This window comes from Rhopilema esculentum, chromosome 15, assembly GCF_057945365.1.
Source record: "Rhopilema esculentum isolate cy_ngs chromosome 15, ASM5794536v1, whole genome shotgun sequence".
Lineage (NCBI taxonomy): Eukaryota > Metazoa > Cnidaria > Scyphozoa > Rhizostomeae > Rhizostomatidae > Rhopilema > Rhopilema esculentum.
Window position 1 is genome coordinate 3,946,170 of NC_142829.1, and position 19,713 is coordinate 3,965,882.

Genomic DNA, 19,713 nt, shown 5'->3' on the forward strand with positions numbered 1-19,713 from the left:
AGGATCATTTAAATCATGTTTTGAGTTAATCTGGTAGAATTCTTTGTTTTGTTTTTGTTAATTTTTTCAGCTAAAATTTTGAGAAAAAATGCAAGGCTATAGCCTTTGGAAAATGTCGCATTTTGATGGAATATTTTCAGTGCAAAAGCCCCTATAGAAATGATTCAAAACCTTACTAGGATCATTTAAATCATGTTTTGAGTTAATCTGGTAGAATTCTTTGTTTTGTTTTTGTTAATTTTTTCAGCTAAAATTTTGAGAAAAAATGCAAGGCTATAGCCTTTGGAAATTATCGAATTTTGATGGAATATTTTCGGTGCAAAAGCACTTTTAGAAATGATTCAAACCCTCAATAGGATCATTCAATTCACGTTTTGAGTTAGTCTGGTGGAATTTTTTCTTTTGTTTTTGTTGATTTTTTCAGCTAAAATTTTGAGAAAAAATGCAAGGCTATAGCCTTTGAAAAATGTCAAAGTTTGATGAGAAATTTTTAATGCAAAATCCCTCGTAGAAATGATTCAAACCATCACTAGGATCATTTAATTCACGTTTTCAGTTAGTCTGGTGGAATTTTTTTTGTCTTGTTTTTGTTGATTTGTTCAGCTAAAACTTTGAAAAAAATGCAAGGCTATAGCCTTTGGAAAATGTCGAATTTTGATGGACATTTTTTTAGTGCAAAATCCCTCGTAAAAATGATTCAAAGCCAAACTAGGATCATTTAATTCACGTCTTGATGTAGTCTGGTTGAATTTGAAATTTAGTTTTGATGTATTTTTCAGCTAAATTTTATTAGAAAAAATCGAATGCTATAGCCTTTGAAAAATGTCGATTTTTGTTCAAATATTTTCAGTGCAAAAGCCCCTTTAGAAATGATTCAAACCCAAACTAGGATCATTTAATTCACGTCTTGAGTTAGTCTGGTGGAATTTGAAGTTTAGTTTTGATGTATTTTTCAGCTAAATTTTTTTTGAACAAATGCAAGGCTATAGCCTTTGAAAAATGTCGAATCTTGATGGGAATTTTTAAGTGCAAAATCCCTGGTAGAAATGATTCAAACCCTCACTAGGATCATTTAATTGACGTTTTGAGTTAGTCTGGTCGACTTTTTTGTTTTGTTTTTGTTGATTTTTTCAGCTAAAATTTTGAGAAAAAATGCAAGGCTATAGCCTTTGAAAAATGTCAAAGTTTGATGGGAAATTTTTAATGCAAAATCCCTCGTAGAAATGATTCAAACCATCACTAGGATCATTTAATTCACGTTTTCAGTTAGTCTGGTGGAATTTTTTTTGTCTTGTTTTTGTTGATTTGTTCAGCTAAAACTTTGAAAAAAATGCAAGGCTATAGCCTTTGGAAAATATCGAATTTTGATGGAATATTTTCAGTGCAAAAGCCCCTTTAGAAAGGATTCAAACCCTCACTAGGATCATTTAATTCACGTTTTGAGTTAGTCTGGTGGAAATTTTTTGTTTTGTTTCTATTGATTTTTTCAGCTAAATTTTTGAGAAAAAATGCAAGGCTACAGCCTTTGGAAAATTTCGAATTTTGAGGGACATTTTTTTAGTGCAAAATCCCTCGTAGAAATGATTCAAACCCTCACTAGGATCATTTAATTCACGTTTTGAGTTAGTCTGGTCGACTTTTTTGTTTTGTTTCTATTGATTTTTTGAGCTAAAATTTTGAGAAAAAATGCAAGGCTATAGCCTTTGGAAAATATCGAATTTTGATGGAATATTTTCAGTGCAAAAGCCCTTTTAGAAATGATTCAAACCCTCACTAGGATCATTTAATTCACGTTTTGAGTTATTCTGGTGGAAATTTTTGTTTTGTTTTTATTAATTTGTTGAGCTAAAATTTTGAGAAAAATCCAAGCCTATAGGCTTCAGGAAAATGCCAATTTTTATTGGAAATGTTTTAGTCCCATAACTTTGCTGAAAAGTTGGAACTTAAGTTTGCATGTTTCAAAAGGCATTTTGAATCGGCATTGTAAAGTTTTACCCTTTAGATTTTGTCGGTATCTTTTGTTTTAAATTTTAAATTTTCATAGTCATGGTCAGAAACATCACTTTAATGTTCTAATTAAAACACAAGAAACAAATTTACAACATACGACTTGAGTAGATTTTAGAATACTTCATACTTACTTTCATAATTTATTTTACATATAATTTATCTATTTACACCTACTGGCTTTATTCAGGCAAAAGATCATCTCCAAGTTCTTCATCCCCGAATTCATCTTCGATTTGCGGTGCCTTATTTCCACCAGCTGTTTTGGGCCTGGAAGGAGCCTCTCCTAGTGGGTCGGCATATGAAGCGTCTAAAGATAAAGGGAGCTAAAAGTCAGCCATGTGAAACATCAAATTGCAGTTATCGGATTAACCCATGTAGGAGCTCAAAGACTATTCAATTTGTAAAAATTTAAGCATTAACTTGGGAAATTCTAAGCCTTAACTACATGCAAATATTACATTTCTAGATAACACACCAAGTCAAATTTTGTTATCAAATTTTCAAGAAAACTTGAGAAAATGAAAATTTTGATGGTTTAGCGTGATTATTTGCTAGATGGAATTGGTTGATTGGCACTTTTATATTATGAAACATCAAATACAGCGAGCCCATATAAAATTGGACAAATTCTATGTAAAACAAACTCTTTATGCATGTTAATGAAAAAACGATTCTCATCAGAATGTGACTTGAATACGGAGCTTGGAATTGGTTACAATGCTGGTATCCTATAGGACCCTTTCCAATCGTTCACGCCATGGCACATTGATTGCTTCAGATTTAAAGAAAGAAGATGCCCTTTTTTAAAGTAATCTCACTTTTACTGCTCAAACTAAAAAGGAGGGAAAAGACAATATTAGGCAGTCTATCCATCATACCTATAACTCGATTGGAAGAGTTGAAATCGTTTCCATTGTTCTCTACCTCCCTTCTTCTGCCACCCTCCTTCTTCCGTGTTGTGTTCACTGGAAATAGCGAGTCCTCTTCGTTTTCTAATGAAACAAAAATTAGAATTCAAATGTTGATTTGGATCCATAAGACGACATGAAATTAAAGTTAAGTTATATCGAGTAATTACCGCTATTATGTTCATATTTGTAACAATGACAATAATCTTGAGGAACTGATACGACAAATTTACAAAAAGGTAAGATTTCCATGCCTCCTGACAGTATTTTCGCATTCAATGAAAAGAAACTACAGTTGAATTCTGTTAAGTCGTGCCTGCAGGGGGGGGGGGGGGGGTAAGGAAATAAGGAAATGGTCTTTGGACTTGAATAGGGTAGAGAAGTTCGATGGGGACTGAAAATTGCGTTAGCACTGATCTGTTTCATTTTCAAGTGTTATTAAAGCTGTGCTATAATAGGTATGCATTGATTTTTTTCTCGGAAAGAAAGAAGTACCAAAGGTATATATCACATATATGTCAAAGGTATACAAGAAGAGAGTTGGGAGTGTGTGAAATCTTTGATGATGTCCGAGAAATGAGACTCCGATGGTTTGGCCACGTAGAAAGAATGGAAGAAGACAACCCTGCAAAAAGAGCCATGAAAGATACAGTTCCTGGAAAGAGAGGAAGGGGAAGACCCAGACGGAGATGGCTAGACTGTGTCCGTATGGCATGTCTAGAAAAGGTCTACATGTATAAGATGCCCAAGATAGAGCAAAGTGGCGAACGAAAATTAAGGCGGCGGACCCTGCTGCAAGTGGGACAAGCGTGAAAGAAGAAAAAGAATATATCACTGATGCAAAAAGCTATCAAGCTTTACATAATATTATGTTGGATTAATAATCAAATGATACTTTAATCAGAAAAAAGTCTATTGAAAAAAATAAAGCGGTTATTGCAAGTTCTGGCAAATGAATATTTTGCTTTATATTAAAATTATAGCAGCCAAAGCGGCAGTGAATGGAGCGATAATTCAATAATCAGCATGACTGATTACACCATCTGGTAGACCGTCTACAGGGCCACTTTTATCGGAGTCCATTGCATTGATGATGGACATCAACAGGATAATATAAGAGGCAACCCTGAAATGAGAATCCACAAAGGGTACTTTAAAAAAAACAATTCATACCGGCTGAACTGCCAAGACTGTTTTCAGAAGTTGCTACTGTGCTCCTCCCGGAACCAGCCCGGCCTGATCCTGATCGACCGGAGTTGGCTCGACCGCTGCCTCGCCTGGTTCCGCTTTGTGCTCTCTAATAAAAAAGGCAAAAATGTTTTGATAACAAAGAAAATTACCGCAATACCCCATGGAAAAACTAATTTTGAAATCATTTAAGAAAAAGCATTAATACATAGATAAGAAATTGCAAATAATTTGCATATTATTTTGAAGTTTAAATGTCTTTATTGCCCCTTGGTCGAACGTAGCCGGGGTGATCTCAACTTAGCTGTTACTTCACCTTTCATAGGCAGGCATCGAATACTAGAATAGGATATCATTGATAGAATTACAACACAAATAATATTGTTTTTATGATACTGTAAACTAGCAATCTTAACGAACCTGCTCTCGTAATTCTTTTGCTTTTTCCGCTTTCTTCAGCTTAATTGCAAACTCTTGAACCTCTTTGTCTAGGCCTTGATCAGTGCATAAACGCACTAGGAACTTTAAACCTAAAACGAAACAGCATATGAAATCAAGCCGAATATAATACTCAGCAATACATTCAAACCTTAAAAATAAAAGTGACAGCTATTGAAGTAAACTCAATATTTACTGCAACTTTATGGCTTAAGGCCTAAAAATATAAACATGGCTTAAGGCCTACTTCATTTGGCCTAAAAATTCAAAGATTTGTTTAAAAGATACTTTGCTTTCAACGTGATGAAAATATAAACACATTTCAATGATATACAAAATCATAAGACTTTTCATAAGACATGGAAGTAAACTCAATATTTACTGCAACTTTATGACATGAATATCTTACACTCAATATTCTCCGGGAACTTTCGATGGATAGTTTTGTAAGCATCCAGAGCCAACTGGTAATTTCCAGTTCTTCGATGACAGCTGGCCACCATGAGTTGCCATTTCACTTCATTTGGCCTAAAAATTCAAAGATTTGTTTAAAAGTTACTTTGCCTTCAACATGATGAAAACATAAACACATTTCAATGATTTAAAAAATCATAAGACTTTTCTAAGAATACCATAGCATCATTAGTTAATATTCATTGAAAAATCACGAGGCACATCACCAACAGAAAATGTTAAATGGCGATAATATAAAGTTGTCTTACTCGAAGTTTCATGAGCAGAAATCAAATAAACGAAAAGAAAAAGTATTTTATAATGAAATAATTTCTCTTATTCACTCCATGTGAAATCTGGACATATTTTCTAGACCAATTAGAAGAAATTGGAAATTTCACGGTTCACTAGATAAATCTTATATCACACTAATATGTCACGGCATAGTGGTTGAAAAACACTGAGTTCAAGCATATAAAAAGGTCTGCTATGTTGAAAATACAGTCGTTGAAACTATTGGAGTAATATGACTTGAGTAGCGAAAGACTTAAAGACTTGAGTCTTTGAAAAACAAAGCATCAAGTAGACAACGTTTCATAGACAATTGCAACAAAGAAGTGAGATAATATTTATCCAAAATATCTTACTGTACAAGAGCAGCTCGTTCAAAATAATGCATGGCCTTCTCCACAAACTGAGCATCAACATAATATGCACCAAGCCAGGAAATCGTCTCGATGTTGGATGGATGGTACTTGAATGACTAGATTAACATAGGCAAAATTATATTGAATTTGGTGATAATGAATTTGGTACCTGTGTGTATAGCAAAATGAACATGACTTTAGCAATTGCTGGACATTGTAAAAGACTGGAGTTATAGGAAATCACTGCAAAGAAGCTTGCTTTAGGGATCCGTTCCGTAGGCAACGCTGCATAAAGCCAGACGCGCTTATGTAAGGTTCTTTTCTAAAAGTACATTTTGATGATGAATTTGGCCAGCGATGCTTGAAGATTAGGATGTCTCCTGACAGCATATGCTTCGGGACACAACGGCAATAAATCAAAAGACTTACTTTGTGAAAGGCTGAAATAGTAATGTAAACACAAGGTGCTCTTAAACTGTACCAAAGACATAGTCTTAGGTTCTTAACTCACGGGATTTTCTTTGTGCGGATCTGATGTGTCATGTGTGAAGCATGCTAATATTGCTTATTAAGGTCTATTTTATGAGACGGCTTTATGCTAGGTATGACATGACCAGCGAGGACGGCTTAGTGGTTATGGGCGCTGACTACAGACCCAAGGGTTTGAAATTCGAGTCCCTGGCATGACCAAACTTTCACCCAGAGTGAGGAAAGTTGCAAGCTCTCTGTAATTCTAGGCTTAGGAATCACGAGGTGTGGTCACATCGAGAGGAAGGACCAGGACACTGCTCGATAAGCATGAGCTTCTCAGTGTCCTAGAAGCTAGGTTGAAACAAATACAAATAAAATTCTAGCAAAAAATCTTTTATTCTGCCTGTACCATTATTAATATAACTCGCATTAACGTTCAAGTAGAATTTCGCAGCACAGCCATATTTCACATTAAGAGTGGGTTTTCAAACCCTAAAAAATCTTGTGCAAATAGGCTACTTTCAAAGACTTTAAGCATAAATTTTACTTCTTTCCTCAGGGGTTGGCAAAAGGGCATAAAGATAATTTTGTGCTATGCTTCCAACGTGTTCTTCATGCCTGATCAACCAATTAAAAGAAACGTGCTTCTCTATCCAGCTGATAATCGATATAGCTTATCGAGATGTTTCTTTCGACGCTATACAGATAATTTCCTTTGAAACATAAAATGTCGAGGAAAAAGCTTCTTCTTATCAGGACCTTTAAAAAATATTACCAAAATTCAAAGCTTATTTGAATATAACCTGCCAACCGCCAAGAAAAAACGACTTGCTATCAAAGAATTATGACTAAGGATGACATAAAGACAGAACTCACCTCAAAATAGTAATGAAAGGCCTGCGATTTCTCGTTTTCACTGTCATAGATTTCTCCTAGTTTGGAAAGAACAGCTGGGTCGCTTGGAACTAACGATAACAGTTGGTGATACCTTGAGACAAGAAGATAGCAATCAGAGATAATAGTTTTAGATATATTAGTTCGTATTGCCAAAAAATTAAGCGTTGGCAGTAGAGATACGGAAAGCAACGAAACTACAGCTGCTACTTATAAAACTTGGATATGATCAGAAATATTTTGGATAGTTTGCGAATACAGTCTTATTATTATTACGAAAACAAACCGGTTAATCAGGGATCACTCTTTAATGCAATAATCAAAGGGAACATTTTTGACCGAGTGGCATTTATTGTCTCTAAAATCTCGGCAAAAAAATGTCCTGCGTTTCAAAGATGCTAAATATAAAGTATAAAAATTTAATACCACTCCATCGCCTCTGGAAGATTTTCAGCTTTTTCGTAGCTGGTGAACGTCAAGGAAAATATCAAACTGTTACAAAGAACAGATTAACATTCTATTAATGAAAAACAAGAACTAATAGCACAATTTGAAGAGAAACGATGATGTAGCAGAAAAGTCACGTATGTGATTGACTTAAACTCAAATGAAAGAAGAAAACAAACACAGATCTATTTTTGACAAAAATTTGTAAGTCTATTGGCACAAGATCGGTTTATTAATCAAGATTGTTATGAATCAACTTAAGTTTACTACGGTGACACCAAGCTCACAAAAATGGCATTTATTTGTATGGGTCCTTTACATAACACGACATAAAAAATTCCTGATTGCAGAAGTTTTAAAAAATCAACATTCAATGAAAATGATACAGATCTGCAAGCTGGTATAAAACTTCAGGGTTATTTGGAATAATTGCTTGCAGTTTGTGAAAGCAGTCCAGAGCGTCGTCAATCTTTCCAAGTTTCTTGTGTACAAGGCCTAGAGACCACAAAAATATAAATCATTGCTTTTGTTAAACCAGTTGAATATAAACGAGAGAAATTTCAAGAAAAGAGTTACAGACAAAGATTAATGGAAGACAAAATAAAAAATAAGCGACGAAAATATGTTATATGAGGATAAATCAAAAAAGGCCAAATTCTAAAAAGGTTAAACAAATTGAGCTACGGAGTTAATTTTGAGGGTGATAACAAATAGGAAGAAACAATGTCTTATAAAGATTGACATCGATAAGACATATGCATCAGCAAGTTACACACACTTGAAATCAGTTAATATAGGCCTAAACTTTTAAGAATTCGTATATCTCTCAAACGTTGGGCAGCAATTCAGCCAACATACAGCTAAGATTTAATCTTCGTATGCTCGAAAAAAAAGATGACTGACCAAGGTTAAAAATCGCTTCTGTGCAAGATGCTTCGATATTTAGTGCTTCTTGATAAGAAATTTTGGCTCTGTCTAAATCTCCACTTTTGAAGGAACAATTCCCTTTATTGACCAAAGCTAGGAGAAAGAACAAGCAATGGATAGCTTAAGTAACTATGATCTAGGAGATAGAAGGTATAGAATTAGATTTTTAAAAGGAAAAAAGATTTAGTTTACAACAGGTGATTGAAAAGGAAAGGATATCTTAACAAAAGACAATTAGAAACTTGTGATGAAACATTGGCTTAAATACCGTCTTAAACTCACAATCTATTCGATTATTTGCATTAATTTGAGCAAATAAATAGGCTCACACAGTGTCTACATATAGCCTCCAATTTGAAACCAGCTTAAGTATTCGTTGCATATGTATATGGAGTGTTTTAATTGTGTTATTAGTAGTATTAAGATTCATTTCCAACCTCAAGGGGCAGTCATGATATATTTCTCTTCCTTGGTTCCGTCCTTGTTATGCAGTTTAGTAGTAAGTATGTAGTTTTCCAGGTAATTTGTTATTTTAAGTTTTTATACTGGATAAAAAAATGAGCATAAGGCTACTATATAAATCCAAAGATTAAATAAGTATACAGATAAAAACGTGTCAAGTCACAAACCTGCTGGATTATAATGGTCAGCCTCTATTGCGATATCTGCATGTTTATCCGCCTGTGCAGTGTCCCCTTCCTGCAAAGGTACGATTTCATAGTCATTCTGTAATCAGAAAGCATTTTTTCCATGGAGACTAGTATGAAGGGGGGGGGGGGGAGTATAGTTACGGGTGGGACTAGCATAGCATTGGTGATAACTCCATACAGTCCAAGGTACTGCAAAGATAAATTTGTCGATAAATATAAATAGATATAAATTAAAATAGTCTTACCAGAAAGTAGAGAAATGACAAATTAACAGCAGCCTGGGATGCCATCTTTGAATCTTTCTTTTCAAATGTCTTTAAAGTTTCAATAGCCTAAAAACAAGAGAGTGTATTCTAAACATATTCCTTTTAACAACTTTCCACACAAACTGATTTTACAATTGCTATGTTGACAAACTAAAAAAACTCATTCTCTGTAAACACAAAGCAGGAAATCAGAGAATTTAAACATTTTTAGGTTCCTTCTCCTGAAAAGAACAAGAGAACAAAATACCTTCCTTTATACATAAACATAAATATACGACTAATGGTGATTAAAAATAAGTGGGAATAACTTCTATGGGTATAATAAGTGGGTTTATTATATATTTTTCAGTTATGATAAATTTAAAAACTATTGTAAAATGATGAAATCATTTCTGAAAATTTATCCGGGTATGAAACAAGGCGTAGCTTATATAGCAAGTATTACAAACTTGCTTATTAATGAGCAATTTTATTTCTGTCGCTTGATTCCATTCTGCAACTCGGCCTCTGACGTGATTAAATATTAGCGCGCAAAATCTTGGCCCCTGTCATCTACATACAAAATAGATAAATCATGATGCAAACAAACCTTGGTGAAGTCTTTCATTTTCAGATATGTTATGGCCTTGGTGATTTCCAGCTCATTTGACAGTTCTATGTAAGGCGAACTTCTCACATTTTCAATACACCTGAAAGAAAGTTTACAGATAACATTCACCAAGGTCTTAGTTTACAGAGACTTTGGCGAATTTAATCTTTAACAAGTTTACAGATAATATTCTTTATGAGAAAGAAATTAATTATAAAATAAAAAAAGGAATATAAGCAAAAATAAAAAGATATCACGAAATACAAGATCAAAAGCGAAAATTTCCCATCTCAATCAGCAAATTAACCTGGGAGTAGTTGAACAGTTGACGATTCCTTAAACCCGTAATACACTCTAAACTTTTATCATACAAAGATTCCAATTATATGAAGGGGGAATCAGCCGATATAGTTGATTAGCAATCTGAAATCAACCACCCCTTGGCCACCAAAAGTCATATAACTGTGAAACATTAAATCATTTTTGTAGCCAGGGGATAGTTTTTGCTCCCAATTTCATAACTTTATTAGCATAACGTGAGTGCACTGCATTCCATGAGCTTAATTTTTGTGTAATTTAAATTCAGGCTTGTAACTCTCATAGTTTAAAAGCAGATAAATTCACTAGAAAAGGCTATTATAATAAAATAAAGAAAATTGACTGTTTCAAGATTGAATGCTCTTATCGGCGGAAGTGCTACCTACCCAAAGTAACTGACTATTTAAACACTAAAATCACTTATTTCACATATTTACTTTTTCTATCAGTCGATCAACAATCGAAATTATATATTCATGAAAGCAGCCTCGTTTCATTGAGAATAAGCTTTCATACAGCCGAGGCAATGTTTTGCTAGTGACACATAATATCAGAGATCTATTGCTTTACATATCTTCCTAAACACGATAGCTGATGAAAATTGGGAATTTCATAGCAAAAACCTTACCAGTCAAATCCCAAGTCAAAAGAAACTTCGATGACGGGAGATATCAGCTTAGAAGCAGCGATAATACATCTGTCAGCTGTCGATTTGCTGTCAAAAAGAAACCACAAAATATGCCTTTATAGAAAAAAATTATATAAAAGGGTAGGAGGCCATATTTTAATGATCAGCGAAGGGTGCGTTAACAAACGAGTTTTAAAAATGATTTGATAATACAGCTTTGAAGAAAACAGTTTTCAAGGAAATAACTAAAAAGCAGAGTTTTAAGCTACATTAAAGATTAAGGTTTTTTTTGTTATGTTGTATCAACAATTTAAGATGGCATTAAGTAACGTAAGACTATGCATTTACAACAGCAATTAAAAAGTCGAATTTTTCTACATGAAACCACTATTTATTATAACCTAAGGCAACAGATTATTTTACCTAAATAGAGAAATCAAATAACAGAGTGAAACTGCAATTGTTTGAAAAAGCAAGATCTTGAGTTTTTATGGCTCTCAGCAGTAGAGGATCACCGTGCACCTAAAAATCTTTTCACCACAAAAAAACTTTATAACTAACCAGAGTTCCAGAATCCTTACGTTAAAGCACAGGCTATGTATAACAAAATAATCGAAACTTTTCAACACTAGAGGGGAGTGCACAAAGTGCCCTAGAATATATTGAACCACAATTCTTTATCGTCGTTGGTCAACTCCTAATAAACATGTACTTACTTTTGCTTTTCCCATTGTCGCAGTGGATCGTTTCTTATTATTTCGACAATCAGAGATTGATGTGGATCATCCTGTAGAAAATGAATGTTCATGGAATGTTAGGAAGAGAACGCGTAGAAGATTTCTAATACCTAATGCGCAATACCGTTTCTGCGAATTCAATAATGCATCGTGAATCCAATATTCAGGGCAAATGCTAGTCTGATGACCTCATTGTCATTGCAATACATGCAAATTGATTGCTATAAACGTTCATCATCATAATCATCATTACATTTACATTTAACAACCCTTTGGGTCATACAAATGTCTGCCCAGTCAACTACAACATTAAAATTTTAAAATTTACTGAGGTGATTTCGACATAGGTTGTAAAAGGTATCCGAATTTGCTTGCATTACAATACTGTCTGGCAGGCTATTCCACGTTATAACGAATATTCCTTTTTTGTTTTATATTTTGATGCCATCAAACTTTAATTCCAAATTTTTCTTCTTAGAAACAGACGAAAAACATTAAGTAATGTAGTGCTGTATTCACCTCTTAACCTTATTAAACTAAATTTACTAGTAGTTTCAGGGCTTTTCTAGGGCACAGATAATGAGCGTCCCTTTTCGATAGGAGGTACCCAAGTAATGATAATCTAAACATACTAGCACCGGATTGTATTTCTCCTCATCTTCTGGGCCAACAGTGATTTGGACAAGCCTTTGGAACGTCTTTTTCATTTTCTCTCGATCACCCATTGCATAATAGCACAGCAGCAAATTAAAGCAACTTTCTACTTCAGGTTTTTCCCCCATGATGTGCTCATATGACGTAACAGCGTCAGAATACTGTCCAAGTTTAATGAAAACCAAGGCAATATTCTGCATAATCTTGATCCTAAAAACAAAACATTGCATCATTGATGACATCAGATCCCAAAACAACAGGTCATAACCTTCGACTCAAAACCCCCTTGACATTCCAAAAGCCAGAACTACCAATAATGGTATCAGATCATTAAGTTTTCAAGGGCCTAAAATCTGGAATTCACTCCCGGAATCAATAAAGGCAGCACAAAATACTAGACAACTTAAGAATTTGATCAAAACTTGGTTCCTTGAAAACAAGTGCGCATGCTCGTTTTGCAGTAAATGAACTGTCTTATGCAATCCTTGAAATTGCTTCATGTTAGTCTTAATTAGTGTGTATTCACTATTGTAAAAACTAACGTTAAATAATCTACAACACAATACATCATTTAAACAATTAAGAAAATTGAGTATGAAATAAGGAAATGCTGATGAAATTTGGACAAAGCGTACCAATTTCGATCTCTACACAAAAAAGTTTTTTTTCGGAAAAATAAAACGAAAAATGCAAGGTCGCTAAATAAACTGAGTAGATGAGGATCAACTTTTGAAAAGCCTTCATTAACTCTCGAAAAAATGGAAACTTTTTTTTAGCAGGTTTAGCATTGATAACAGGGCAGCGATAGTTTTATCTTTTGAAGCTTCTATCCTTTAAAATAATCGTGTTATCATACTATTATCATTTTTATCCTACTATCATACTTATCGGCTTATAATTTCAAAGTAGTATGGTTGCCTCGCAAAAGCTAAAAGTTACAATGCGGACAGATAAAACAGTGCTCTTGAAAAGTTACGTTACAGATAAACATCATAGCGTGACAAATCAACAAAACCAGCCAGAGGAAGGCAGTTAAAAAAGTGGCCCTTGAATAAAGTTCTTAAAGACTCGTTGCTAACAATGGGCCTTTGCGAGCGTGGCGACGATCCAAACAATGGCAGTAAACTTCTACGGATTAACCAAAGTTGATTTCAGACTGTCTAAAAATGCATTATGGGATGCTTGCGTGGCGCAATGGCTCATTGTTAGCAATGAGTCTTTAAAATTTTCGAACCAACGATCCAAAGAATACACTTACCTCATTTCCTTATGGGTATTTGGTATCTGGTCCAGGGCCATTCTGTACTGCTTAATAGCTTGGGAATATTTGCGTTGTTCAAAATAAATGTTACCCATATTCACCCTAAGCCTGCCTGCGTTGCTGAACATTTTGTTTCTGACAATTACTTGGTAAGAGTTTATCGCCTCCTGGTGCATCTGATTGGCATGGTATTGGTTGGCCAAATTGAACAGGACCTGCCAGAGAAGATCACGATTGTTTTCATTTTGGTGTAAGATACTTTTCAAACAGACTGAACTATGTACGTTTTCAAAGCTTTGCATGATGTTGTTACAACAAAATTAGCCACAGAGTTTTTAGACAGGACAAAATTTGAGGCTTTGATAGAAGCAAACAATTAAGCTTTAGGTCTGACACTCTTCAGGGTATAAAACTTCAGAATAATGATATAAAATAAAGATAGGCAGAACCAAAGCAGAAATTTAGAAAATACACAATGCATATGAGTTTTTAATCAACTCTTAGTATTAGCAAAGACACACAATGAAATTGATATATCCTTTTCAAACAACGATATGTTTTATGAAGCTTAAATTATTTAAACATCAATTCTGTGTTTATGGTTCTTCTTTAAACAAGGACTGGTACAAAGATCGCTAGATTCTGCATACATTGAATTTATTTGCAAAATTATTGACACTGACTTCAACATTAGTGTATTAAACTCACAGAGCCACAGACTCTCATGCAGAGTACAAATTTGTTACCAAAATCATTAGGCTGGTCATATTCTAACAGCATCTCAATGGCAGAGACAACGATGCCGTTGAGTAACATAGTGTTGATAGAATCTCCTCTTACCGAATAAGTAATATCAAGATTGACTTGATCACTCAATCCAGATTGTTCTCGCTGTTTGACAAGTAGCCTCTCTTTCTTTCCAGCCTCTTTGGCCTTCTCTAGTGCCTATTGAAGGAAAATTCATAAAAACTAGAAAACCATTAAGGAATTTAACCTTGAATTTTCGCCTTTTCATGGTTCTTTCTGTCAGTCAAACTTAGCATCCTTTCACGATAAATGAAGAGTTTTCACTACATCTTCGTAAAATTAAAAGTTTTTTGAAAACTATAATATAAACAAGACGTTAAATAAGTGTCAACAGTGTGCAAAAATGAAAATTTTTAAATTCCTGGATGCAAATGCTAAAGAAACAATCACCAAGTATTCATATTCTCAACTAAAACAGTATCTGGTTACTAAGGGAAAAAATGAGTTATTCTATCAGACAACGCTGATTATGCATGTGTGGTTTTTGTCTAACAAAATTGGACAGATCAGCTGGAAAATTCAGCTAATATTTACATACCAGTTTGAAATCACCAGCTTCATTTGCCTGGCAACTCTCTTCGATAAGCTCGTTTACTTTCTTCTCTAATTGCCGTATCTTCTCTTCTGGCCTGAAATGGTAGAATAGAGAATTATTTAACGAATCAGCTAGCAAATGAAATCATGTTTTTGAATATCAAAAGATAATTTTAGGTGTTTTAGGGGCCTACATGATATGGACTTTTAGTTTAGTTCAAGGTAAAGCTCAAGTTTATTTGAGTATATTTGAACGTTTCAAATCTTTTGAAGAATTCGTAAATAACCCTAAAGATATTTGATAGCAAAAACTGTCCACAAATTAGAAAATAAAGTAAATGAAAGTTTTAGAAATAGTTGAGGATGTGTACAAAAATGAGTTTTCATGGATATATAATGCAGATAAAATGAGGCAAAACTTTGGAATCATGCTTTGTTAAGGAAAACTTACGCATCTTCAGATTTTGATTCAAGAGGTGGCGCTGGTGCTCTTGACTGATTGAGAGGATCAAAATTTGCTCCCTGCACTGCTAAAAAAATAATTGTTGCTTGGATCATTGCTGATATTTATGCCTTGCTAGATAAATTAACAGACAGGTAAAAGAACTGAGTTATCTATCATAAGAGAGAGAAAGTTTTGGTTCTCATAAACTAAGTTGATAATAGAAAAACTGAAAGATTCATATAAGAATGATGAGTTCCTTTAACCCTACTGTATCAAAACCTGACTGTCTCTAACCAAGCTGCCAATGAAATAGTAAATAATGATTATGTAAGGCTATAGCCTCTCAGAAAAAAAGTTAAATACATTTTCCTTGTATCCTTTTACGTATTTTCTTGCAATTCTTTTTGTAAAATTATCCTACTAAACCTTAAAATCATCTTCTTCGCAGAAACACTATAGAAAAAATTGACAAATGACGTAAGAACAGGTGGTCAAAATCTAGACTGAAAATGGCAAAGGAACAACATATATAGCATTTATGCATTCCTTGTAGTGCACAGGGAAGATCTTCCTCACAACACCATATCAGACTGAAAATGACAAAGGAACAACATATATAGTATTTCTACATTCTTTGTAGTGCGCAGGGAGGATCTTCCTCCATCCACTAAATCAGCTTTCACACCCACCTAGGCCAAGTATTTGTAAAAGCTCTTCTCCCATCAGTTTTACTTAAATCATTGTTTATATTTACAAAATATCTAAAGCATGTTGCCATGTAGCTTGTAAAAAGAAGCAATCTTTCGCAGTCTAAAAAGGGATGGCATACAAATTCTTCCTAGGGATATAGACCCAAGCCCTTCCCTCCTGCTCTAGTCAAACTTGTCTTTGGACCTGAAATGCATCATTCAACTTAATAATAAACTTAGTAATGGATAGCTGAAAAATGATTACAAAATGTGCATAAACCTTTATTCAAGCATACTATCCATATCCTAATCGAGGGGCGCTTATTCAAAGGTTTGGGCTTGATTGAGGAGTTACAGTAATGGGCTTTCCCATGCAGAAATCAAGGAATGCAAACTGGGGTGTATGGACTGCTGGAAAATAATACAAAATGTCAATCTTCATTCCAACATTTGCAGATACTATCCATACCTCTGCCACCAGCAGATGAGTAACCAGCAGCTCTTACAGCTGTCATTGGCCTTGCTTGACTACCATCCTGAAGTAAAGGAAATCAAAAAATTCATGTAACTTGCAAGATAAATAAAAATCCAAATAGAGGTATGCTTCTTTATGTTGCAGCTCTTTAATGCAAAAAGCATATTCTTACATGGCAATGCCATTCAAAATAGATCAAAACTTGATTTTCTAATTTTTGTAATATTTTTGTTAATAAAACACAGAATCTTACAAGAGGTTTTCATTCTTGTATTCTTGCATAATCATCTTGTTAAGTGGAATATTAAAAACTCATACATTTGCACTTTCTGTGCTCTGAAGTTCTTGATTTTGAAATACTACCATAAAAAATGTTTCATATAGAAATTAGCTGTTAATCGTGGAAAAATATTACAGATAATGTATAACATTTCAACCAAGCATTAATGATAATAATATTAGTTATCACCAGACAGTTAACAAAGAGCTGCAGACAATAGCTGTGTTTTTAAACCAACAAAATACAATAGCCTAATGATTATCAGTCACTTCAAGAGAAACCAAAAAACAAAAAACTTTTCCATGCATATACTAGGTCAACAATTAACAAATAATATGTTATAAAATACTTACAGCAGCTAGCCCAGTGACTGGTCTTCCTCCCATTGAAGATCCTGGTACTCCCCCTCTACCTCTTCCCTGAACATGATAAATACTGATTTGTGAAATATTCATTTGTCACAGCTTTTGATATAAACTAAAATATTAAATGCTATATTCTTATGACCCATTTCTCTTGAAAACCAACATTTAAAGTAGGTTATTCTTAACAAAGAATTAATAAAAAACAAAAAAATTATAACTAGAAATCAGATGGAAAATTCTTTGACCTACAGGCAAGACATATTTTTTACTCATTGGCTGAATTACATAATATTTTCTTGAAAAAATATTATTGATAAACTCTGATGTTGTGTGTTTTTTTTACAATAAAATTGAAATGCCATTAAAAAAATCTTAAAACAGAACTGAAAATAACCAAAGGCTTTTGTGTGCGATTAACTTTCTGCAATTTACTTATAAAAATGCTTTTTAGTATTGTGAAAATTCAATTAATAAGAAGTGAGCCTGCTATAAATGTACCACCCTGGCACAAACAAGAAATCCCTTATCCAAACTCACCACTAATTAGTAAGCAAACTTACCATGGCAGTCCCAAGGGTCCCACCACCTCTGGCTGCTGTTCCCTGCAGAAGAAAAGGTTACTTTTCATGAACATTTGTCATGAACCAGATATTCTGCAAGAATGTAACCATAAATATAGTGTTACATGACAAGTGATTTTATATCACTTAAAAAGGAATTCATTAACAGGACTGAATCACTTTTGTCTGGAAAGAAACCTAGATATTAAATTTATGGGTAAATATTCAACATTTATCAAAGTCGACAAGTAATAGGCCAAAACACCCTTGCAATATATCATTTACATTAAAAACACCCGAGAAAAGGTTGTCTCTTCTTTAAATGGTAGTTTAAATCGAAAAACTGGCAGGATTTATGCTGCTATAATGGACAGCTCCTTTAAGGGTGGGGAACGTCGTAACTCCCTTTGATTTTAACCAAGTATACAAAAGCTTCATGTTCTATGGTACCAGCTGAATTAATATGATATTGAATTAAAAAGAATGTTCAATTAATGTGAAATTGCATTTGTATTACAATGAAAGCAGCAGAACACATTAGAATTCAATATGCAGTAAGCAGCATAGAAGTAGAAAATCTAGGCTAAAAAAAATTGATAGAAAATGCTCACCGGGACTGGTCTATTTCCATAGCTTGTTTTTAAAGCTTGTTGAAAGCCTTCATCTGCATAAAGCTCCTAAGAAACAATAAAATGATTTATGAAAAAACTTCTTGTTAGACACGTTGCCAGAAAAGTGAAAAATGCATCTCAATTTGTCGAATTTTAAAGTAAAAACTGAACTGTATGTAGAGTGGAACAAGCTTGCAGCAGTTCTTGATATGCACGTCTCAACATTTCAGCTAAAACTTTAAGTGAATACACTTTATTACCTCGGTATCTAACTCCTTGTATTCACTGTAAAGGTCATCTTCTTCATTTTCACCAACCAGATGTAGGTTTTTCAACATTTTGAGACACTGTAGTTAAATTCCTCGTCTGTTTTGACTAGGCCTATTTCAAATGCAGAGCATCCCAGAATCCACCAGTCATGACGACTGCAGCAACAACATATAAACAAAGACCTGGCAACCGCAGAAAGAGATTGTGTGGCAACAGAGGATAATGCCCAGGGGCCCAGCGGGCATACCCAAAAATCTCCAGGTTGGGGCAAATTCATAAATGCGCAATTATGAGAAAACAAGGGAATATTTTACATTGCTATCATGGAAGCTGTTTGTAATAAAGCTTCAATCTCATAAAGCTACGATAAGCCAACTGGACAAGTAAGGAAACATTTCCAACGACCACGGTAGAAGGATTGCACAACAGACCCCAAAGCCTAAATAAATTCTTCCAGCAAAGTGGATGTGGAATAGAAAACAAGAAACACCGCAATATGGCGAGATGGAATAAAAAAGCAGTTAAAAAGATAATTTTGTATAATGTTATATCGCCCGGACAGATCGGTTTTCTCATAGCTTGTCTCAAATGCTCAAAAAGGGGCATGCTTTGCAATTTTAGAAACCCAAAATCAATACTTTGTAATGCATCTATTCGAAATCTTAATTAAAAGCAAGTAAGCTTCTTGCGCTTCTCGCACGACGGAAGGCTTTCTTGAGAAGCGAGTCACAAAAATATGAAAATTACTGAAATGAAAAATACGAAAAATATGAAAAATATGAAAAAAATACGGAAATATTTTAGCATTTTCTTATAGTTATGACATTCTTGGGAAGACAACCAGCATTTCCAAAATATTTGACTTAGAAGAAATCTGGACGTTATCTTGAGGCTTTTTAATATGATAACAGAAAATTTAGTTTGCGTTTAGCTCAAAACCATTTGATCGTTCCCACGACACAGACTGTCCCGTCTTGTTCCCTAAACCAAAAGAACATTGAAAGTAATAGTTATTCAAATAGAAATGTTAGCCTAACGAAAAAGTCTAATTGCTTCTTTGATATATACTTCTATTTTAAGATCATAACGTGACGTAAAAATGAATTTCTAGACAGCTGGCTATGTTGGATGATCAAAGAGTTATTTTCTCCGCTTGCTTTGAAATATAAAGTAGTATATTTTCATCAAACA

The 19,713-nt window shown here is 34.0% G+C and overlaps 1 protein-coding gene across 2 annotated transcripts; it reads right to left on the bottom strand.

Annotated features, from left to right (window-relative positions):
- Positions 1–2,115: 2,115 nt before the first annotated feature.
- On the bottom strand, positions 2,116–18,667 carry LOC135685348 (intraflagellar transport protein 88 homolog). 2 transcript variants are annotated; one of them, XM_065201263.2, is made up of 25 exons: positions 18,513–18,667; positions 18,253–18,318; positions 17,642–17,683; positions 17,070–17,135; positions 16,431–16,497; positions 15,279–15,354; positions 14,832–14,922; positions 14,327–14,431; positions 13,484–13,701; positions 12,204–12,435; positions 11,551–11,621; positions 10,835–10,921; positions 9,889–9,988; positions 9,279–9,365; positions 9,013–9,082; positions 8,360–8,476; positions 7,843–7,951; positions 7,436–7,474; positions 6,992–7,103; positions 5,645–5,760; positions 4,954–5,072; positions 4,527–4,636; positions 4,092–4,215; positions 2,889–3,002; positions 2,116–2,317 (listed from the first exon to the last, which is right to left on the bottom strand). In XM_065201263.2, the coding sequence occupies exons 1-25, from the start codon at positions 18,588–18,590 to the stop codon at positions 2,190–2,192; spliced, it is 2,544 nt and encodes an 847-aa protein (XP_065057335.1). In that variant the 5' UTR covers positions 18,591–18,667; the 3' UTR covers positions 2,116–2,189. The 2 variants fall into 2 exon arrangements, with proteins under 2 accessions (XP_065057335.1, XP_065057334.1); XM_065201262.2 differs by having other exon boundaries at positions 15,279–15,357; positions 18,513–18,666.
- Between the last annotated feature and the right edge of the window lie 1,046 nt (positions 18,668–19,713).